This window comes from Electrona antarctica, assembly GCF_951216825.1.
Source record: "Electrona antarctica genome assembly, chromosome: 15".
NCBI lineage: Eukaryota > Metazoa > Chordata > Actinopteri > Myctophiformes > Myctophidae > Electrona > Electrona antarctica.
In genome coordinates this window covers 41,504,647-41,512,979 of record NC_136796.1, presented here as the reverse complement: position 1 = coordinate 41,512,979, position 8,333 = coordinate 41,504,647, and the positions used below count along the sequence as shown (strand labels likewise).

Below are 8,333 nucleotides of genomic sequence, written 5' to 3'. Positions count from 1 at the left end.
ATGCCAGGAAGCACCTATCAGTGACAGGTCTCTGAGCTCATTTGTCTCCGTTTCTAAAGACTGCAACCACAGTAAAAAAACAACAAAAGTGTTTTTAACTCTGACAGTGTACAAATGTTTCCACAAGGGTCCATTTGGTTCCTAACTATCAATCATTTACTTACCCTGGTCCCACTCAAGGACCACACGTTGAGAACCAGTGTTCTATGTTAGTTTTAAAGTTGTTTTAGATTTAACTAAATATACTTGATTTATATGTAAAACAAAACAAATTCTGGTGCCTTTTCTGAGCTCTGGTATTTTTTTTTATTTTTTATTTTTTATAAATCAATGATTTGCAAACAAAATATGAAACTTAAGTTAAGTGGTGGTTAAATGAGGACACATCCCATCATCATACATGCAGTACTTGCTTTCTTATGTGAAAATTTGTCAAGCGCAATACGTTGAAATTACAACAACCCGGCAACTTTCACACACCTTTTACAGCTAATTCACCAGATGTAATTGAGGTAGAGCAGTGGTTCTCGAGGTTCAAGGTTCGAGGTTTCTTTATTTTGTCTCCCGAGGGAGAAATGTGTCTTGGACCCCAAGGATCCGCCCTGCGAAAGTTGCTGCGGAGCCCTTGTGTGTCCGTGTCGCCGCAGAGCAGCGCCACGTCAGCTTCACCTCCGTACATCTCAGAAAAACAAAGAAGAGGTGGGGGGCATAAAGGAGACAGGGCAGGGGGTGGGGGGGCATAAGAAGACATCACATTTCAAGTAAGGTTGGTAAACTTGGGTTCAGGGAACCCTGAGGGGCCCTTGGGCTTCCAGGGGGTCCCCAGCAAAATGAGGAACAAGTTATTAAAGGACCACTTCACCACTTTTCAACCTATCTTCATATAATAGGTCCTCACTAATAATCATGAAAAAATGGCGCAATTTTTTTCTACTCTGTCTGTGTCTCATAGGAGGGCTGTGGGCCGTTCAGAAACCGTCTTCCAGTGACATCATCGATGGGGAATCCAAGCTAATAGAAACTGCAGGCTTTCTAGTCCTGAAAAGTTGCAATGCGAAAATGGAAGCCATCGTTCTCACGATAATGAAAATCTAAACATTTTTGTAAAAAAAATCTTGTTTAAAAAAGAATCTGCCTAATGATGATGTCACTGGAAGACGGTTTCTAAACTGCCCACAGCCCTCCTATGAGACACAGACTGAGTAGAAAAGAATCGTGCCATTTTATCATGATTATTAGTGATGACCTATTATATGAAGATTGGTTGAAAAGTGGTGAAGTGGTCCTTTAAGTTTATATTTGAAAATAGCCTATATCTACAAGCTCACTGCTGTAACACCGCTATAGAGCAGCATTATGTGTGCAATGCAGGGTTTTTGTCGTCATACCAGAGAGCAGAACATCTGAACCAGTGTGTGCCAAGTTTGGTGCAGATCGGAGCAACGATGTGCTTTGACAACGTGTGGTCGCTGGCAGGCAGGCAGCAGTACGCTGGGTGGGTTGTACAACATGGCCCCTGGGAGCCCCTGACAGAGTAAAGCTGGGCGATACAATGCAGCCCCTGGTGTGACTGTTGTCATGGCAGGCCCCTGAACAGTGTTTGTTGCGCCATGCTTGGTGCAGACTGGTACAATGGTGCACCTTGACATGTTGGTCCCTATGGGCCCCTGGCAGCAGTAAGCTGGGTTGTTGACACCGACGTGTCCCCCATGGTGTGACTATTCACATGGCAGCAGACGGAGCAGAGGTGCACCTCGCAAGTCTGCGTGTTACGTTTGCGAGGTTCACGGTCAGCCCACCTGCATCTACGCAATTTTAAAGGATGTTGACAAAACCTTGAGGTATATCTTCTCTTATGGGGGCCCATTTCAAATGGGAGTCTGCGGCCAATTACCTTGGTGATCCTTTGACCTGAAAATATTTGAGAACCACTGATGTTGATGAGAAAACCAGAGAAGAAGTGTTTGCTCTGCAAATCATGAAGAACTTCTTAAGTTGTAACCTTTCAATGTATGGCTTACTGGTCTTTACATCTGGTAATGTAATATGGCATGTCACATGTACAGACAAATACTACATTCTAACAGACAAAGGAAATGGCATACAATAATAAGTGCATTCGTACAATTCCTAATGTACAAGACAACTCGGCTAATCACATCGTTAGAATTACGTAGCTTTGTTTTCTATATTGTTGTGTTCTATGTAGTTATATTCTATGCAGTTCTATTCTATGTGGTTATATGCTGGTTATTTTCTATGAAGTTCTGTGAGTTTTAGATAATATGTTCTGTGTAGTTTTATGTCTAGTGCTATATTCTATGTGTTTATGTTCTATGTGTTTCTGTTTTCTGTACTGGCAGGTTTTTTGGTCGGAGGCCAAATTCCACTCTGTGAGTCCCCTGACAGTAAACAACAAGTTACTAATGTCTTCCACTGCTGTGACACGCGCATGCACGCATGCACACACACACACACACACACACACACTCGCGCGCACGTACACACGCACACAGTGAACAGCATGTATGGAATACAGATAGCTCACCCACCACCCACACACATGCTTGCGTTTGCACAACCCGCGCACACACACCAGGACCCCCCTTCAGGGGTCCCAAAGGAATTAGTTCGGCCCATCTTCTGAATGCTCCCACGCATGTCTCCCACTGTCCACGCACACACACACACACACACACACACACACACACACACACACACACACACACACACTTGGATACTCTCATAGAGAGAGATGTTAGTAGTTTTTACAGCTGACACACATTAAAAGCCTCAATAAATACATCATGCACTATAGTACATGTACAGTATATTAACAGCCGAGTGCACAGTCAGGCAGTGAGTCATGCTCAAGGTCTGCTAGTCATGGATCGTCATCATCATTCATTCACAAAACAACATTTCAATGATGCTTTTTTATTTGAATAAATCTACATTATTAAAGCTGCAATCCGTAACTTTTTAAGTGCGTGAAACATTCTTCTGAACAATCCCTGGTACCGTACGCTAGTGCAATATAACTAACACAACTGCAGTGGTTGTACTTGGTCTAAATGCTCTTCCGGTATAGGATCACTAACTGGTTGACATGATGTGGTATTGCATGAAGCTCAAAGTGCAATTTATCCTCTGTCCAAACAGGCTTTCCGCTATATACCAAAAGTAAGAAAAGGTGGCGCTTGCGCTGGGGGCCAACTAAACTAAAGGCTACACGATATGAACCATCGCATCCCTATTCGAATACTGGACAACTGTGGTGCTGGGAGAGGGCCTAAGGCCTCACTCAGACCTTTACTGCATGTTGTGTGTTGTATAGTGTCATGGCCGTGTAGTGTCATGGCCGCCACCAATGCATTTCCAATGGAAGTCACATGGTTTGTAGTCCACATTTTGGACTACAAGCTGTTGTATGGCTTTCGGCTGTGTTTCAACTGCGCCCCTCCCCCTCATACAACACAAATGTTGTGTCAAACCATGTGACTCCCATTGGAAATGCATTGGGGCGGCCATGACACTACACGGCCATGACACTACACAACACACAACATGCAGTAAAGGTCTGAGTGAGGCCTAAGAGCCACATGCAGCAGAGCATGCAGGTTGCCACCCCTGAACTAGTCGGGTATATGAGAACCCAAAGTATTTGTACAGCAATATGTTCCTGTCCCCCGTCTCGTCAATATGTTCCTGTCCCCCGTCTCGTCTTTGGTAAAAACCTACCTGAGTTTGTGCTCTTCTCCCCTCTTCTCCCCTCTGTGGCACACGCGTTAAATGATGCTCAGCCAATCACGGTGCAGAATGACACACCTTCCAAGCCTCTCACAGTGCGCAATATCTGACATTCCGTCCACACATTTTGAGGACACATTTTGAGGACGCAATCTCTAGAATTATTAGATGTTCAGTATGAAAGTATGGCCACCACTGGCACAGCAGCAGATGCAGTTCCGTGGCGGAAAGCAACTAAGTAGCCTACTCAATTTTCCATTATTCCATACTACTCCACAATATCTCGGAGGCAAATATTGTACTTTCTACTCCACTACAATTATTTTAAAACCTGAGTAACTAGTTACTTTGTAAGTTTAAATTATTATTATTCCACTTTCCATTTTGGCACGACAATGATCAAAAAGGCAAACATCGCCAATACGATGAAGCGCAAATAATTAAACCTTTCTTGGAGCTCTTTAAAACGCATGCTCTCTCTGTCGCCGAGTATCTCATTCACCACCGCGTGCACATCGCGTCTCACTCTGTCCTCGTGCTGCTCTACGCTGATCCCAGACCAGTCTCTGGCAGGCGGGGGGGTGGTGAGGGAGGGGAACTTGAGGAGGAAGTCAAGGTGGTCCTCTGTTGTGGACAGTTTCTCTATCGCTTCCATTCTCTTCAGCAACTCTTCCATTTCCTGTGTAAGAGCAAAAGAAAGAAAGAAAGAAAGAAAGGAAGGAAAGAAAGGAAAGAAAGAAAACTAGCAATCCCACTTTAAAAAAACACATAATACATAAACAAAATTAAATAAAAATTCAAACTGATATAACAAGCTAAACTTTAACAACCTTGGTGAGTTCACTCTGGAGTTCAGTCACCAAGCTGGACTCTTTGCCCTGTATCTCATTCAACCTGGCCAGGCTTCTGTCCACTGCCTCCTTGTGGTCGCTGAGGGATCTGACGCCCTCTTCCGTGTCACTTCTGAGGCGCTGCAGAGCTCCCTGCAGTTCCACGACCCTCCTCGCCCTCTGCGCCGACATCTGACCCAGAACCATGGCCGCGGAACACAGCTTGGACCTCTTGCCTTCGCAGGCTTCGTCCAGAGGAAGGGTGTCGTCGTGCTCGTGGTTCATCTCCAGACAGAAGCTACACACCAGGGTCTGGTGGGTTCGACAGAAGCGGCTGAGAGGTCTGCGGTGGTCTTTACACAGCCGTTCCTCCAGGTTGTCCACGGGGGGTGTCAGGGTGTGTCTCCTCAGCCCGGAGAGGTTCTTGTGTCGTTGCAGGTGGACGTGACAGTAGGAGGTCAGGCAGTCCAGGCACGACTTGTCTGCAGCTTCGCCGCAAACGTCACAGCTCACCACGCCTCCAGGACCAGCTGAAATAAATGGATATCATTTTGTCCAATATACAGTTACCGGTATGTGGTTATTGATCAATTTGATCAATTAAATGTTTACGTATATTATATCAAAAGTCCAATCTTAATTACTTCCTGTTAAACAAAAATGTAATGCTGACAATTTCAACCGAAAATATGATGACAAACTGTCAATCACTTTCATCATTATGCCAGACACTAAGGGGCAGTGCTGCTCTGTTTAATGTCAACAAAGATGGCGTACGGACACGTGTTACAAACAATGAAATGCAGTAAAATTCTGCACTGCCTTGTTTTATTTACATTTTTTTGCCAGGTGCTTGAAAAGCTCCTGGACTACATTTACTAGCGACAGTACTGACGACCGTAGTCGTAGTGATGACCGTATATATAGTGGACACTTTTTCAGGATAGGCTAGCCTATAAGCCAATGGGAGACTTACCCATAAAACCCATAGTCTGAATGGTATAAAAACCCCATACTCTGAACGCCACAACGTGAAGCCGTATTGGCTGCTGTTGTGAAACAGGTTTGTATGAGAACGCAAGTGAGAAGTGGAACGCGAGTGGCAACAGAAGCTAATGTTATGAGCTCAGCTAACTTAGAGCTTGCTGCGCTTGGCAGCTATGACCAAGCCATTCTTGTTTTCATTCAGTCCTCATAATCATATATAATCCAGATAAATATTGAAACACTGATGGTTCGACCCCACCGCACCATCACTGTTGGCAGGCCATATAAAAGTGAAACACCATTTCACCTGGTCTTTCAGGACAGATAGAAGTCACCCGATCCTCTCTCCCCGCGTCTCGTACATGTTCGGCGACATCCCGCAGCGTCGTGTTGACCTTAAGCTTGGACTTCTGCTTTTTGCTGAACTGCTCGCCGCACAGCGGGCATCGACACTGGGGGGCGCTGTTCCAGTGTCGCTCGATGCAGCTTTTGCAGAAGCTGTGTCCGCATGGCAGAGAGGCGGGATCTCTGAAGACGTCCAGACAGATGGAACACAGCAGCTCGTCCTCAGAGAGGCCAAAGCCGCCGACGTCACTCGCCATCTATGGAAACAAAACACTGTGCTGTTAAACATCCATGAATTGACTCACCTTAAGCATTTAACTTAACTCAGTTCAACCTGTCGTGTGTGTGTGTGTGTGTGTGTGTGTGTGTGTGCCATGATTTTTTTCCACCCTAAAACATGATCATCAGGTATTATTATAATATAAGGAGGAAGAACTGTGTACAGTATTTGTTAAAATCATGCTTTTATGTGGACACGCCCACCAGTTCATTAAGTATGCCTGGTTTGCCTGGTGGGTGGTGATGGGTGGTGATCCACCTGAACTGAAGCCGCACCCACCGCAGTAGTTGTATGATAAAGGGGGAGGGGTTAGGGGAGGGGCTGATAGTGTGATGTCACTATATTACTGTTTATTTCATTGGCCCGTTTGACTGTCAAGGGTTATTCAGCCTCCAGGAAGGAACCCTAAATACAAAGTTAATATACCATTGCACATAAAAACTACTCCAGGGTGTCTAATGAAGTACTGTCACCTCATAGACACATGAAAAATACAAAAATTGTGGCACTCCATCTTGGTGCATGTTTTGCATATAGAGTTGATGGATACACAATATAACACAATGGATAACAAACACAAAATAATAAATAAGACAACTTAAAAAAAAAAAAAAAACATTAATTTTGTGCAGCTCTGCATCCTTAAACACACACAATGTGTAGCTAACAACAGCAAACAATAGCAAAGTAAACACACAGCCTCTTTGTACTAATTCACACCAAACCAATGCATACATGTACGTACGTCACGTATAACTCAGACCACCATAATAGCATTTAATTTAGCTTATTATTCAACAATATCTCTTACATTTGTAACAGTCAAAGCGAGGCTGCTGGTCCTGTTTCTTCAGCTCAGCCAAGTTGTCACATCCTGGTCTAGTCACATCCTGTCAGATCCCGCCCACCCACCACACTGCTTTAGAGGTTGCCTCTGTGCTGTAACTTGATGAACACCCAGACTGATACCCGCTCAACCTGTTTTGCGTACAGTAGGTAGGCGCGATTTACATAATATTTTGCTTTGAACAAGCGTTTTGTTTCCTGTTGGCTCACTCATTGTCAAATAGCTACAGACATGAGCTACCATAGTCCGGCAGCCAACAGGATTATTTTGTTTAAAGTGCAACATTTGGTACTGTATATAGTCTTTTTTATTGGCCTAAAATAATGTCTATATACAGTACATACATTCCTGATTCCATTTTTTATAGGGGTTTATATGTGAGCCTACCATTAAAGGACCACTTCACCACTTTTCAACCTACCTTCATATAATTGGAATAAGTGTCTCGTGGAGGGCTGTGGGCAGTTCAGAAACCCGTCCACCAGTGACATCATCGATGGGGAATCCAAGCTAATAGAAACTGCAGGATTTCTATTCCTGAAAAGTTGCAAAGCGATAATGAAAATCAAAATATGTTTTTAAAAATATCTCGTTTAAAAACAAAATCTGATGTCACTGGTGGACGGGTTTCTGAACTGCCCACAGACTGCCCACATGCTTTAAGTAGCATGTGACATGTCAAACTAGGGGTTTTTTATGATTCTGAATCCAAACTCCTCCTGTATGGAGGAGTTTTGTCCTGCATATTTCCCAAATCCTTCAAGATAGCTCTCGCAAAACTTCTGCTCAGGAAGTCCAATCTGGACTGCACTGACCTAAACAATTACATGCCCAAAAATTCCAACCTCCCCTTCCTCAGTAAAATGAGTAAATAAGTCCTTGAGAAGATTGTTTTTAATCAACTACTTATAATTAGCCATCTTATTCATACTAGTCTATATTATTTAGTCTAGTTTCCGATCACAGTACGTAAACCACACCACTAAAAGTAGTAAGTCATTGACCACAGAAGAAGCGATAAAGTGTTTGTCCACAGCATTTAAAACTCCTTCAGTGCCACCTGATGGACACCAGTTTTGGTCCTCTGTGCCACCGAAGCCCATTATAAATAAAAGAAAGAAAATGTAATTCTATTGTGCATGTCATGTGCATGTGCATGTGCATTAGAGGAATTTTCATAATATGGATTTTTTATTATTTTATTTTTTTACTCGTCTTGTCGTCCCTGGCAATCAGTGCATAATTAGATTCAGCTCGTCTTAACGTCCCTGGCATTTAAACAGTTTTAATTGAC

The 8,333-nt window shown here is 43.7% G+C and overlaps 1 protein-coding gene across 1 annotated transcript; it reads right to left on the bottom strand.

Moving 5' to 3' along the window:
• Positions 1–3,712: 3,712 nt before the first annotated feature.
• LOC306938569 (E3 ubiquitin/ISG15 ligase TRIM25-like) lies at positions 3,713–6,169 on the bottom strand (the record flags this gene model as incomplete). The annotated part of the gene is made up of 3 exons (XM_079522794.1): positions 3,713–4,429; positions 4,581–5,110; positions 5,875–6,169. The coding sequence occupies 3 exons, from the start codon at positions 6,167–6,169 to the stop codon at positions 4,118–4,120; spliced, it is 1,137 nt and encodes a 378-aa protein (XP_079378920.1). The 3' UTR covers positions 3,713–4,117.
• Positions 6,170–8,333: the final 2,164 nt, after the last annotated feature.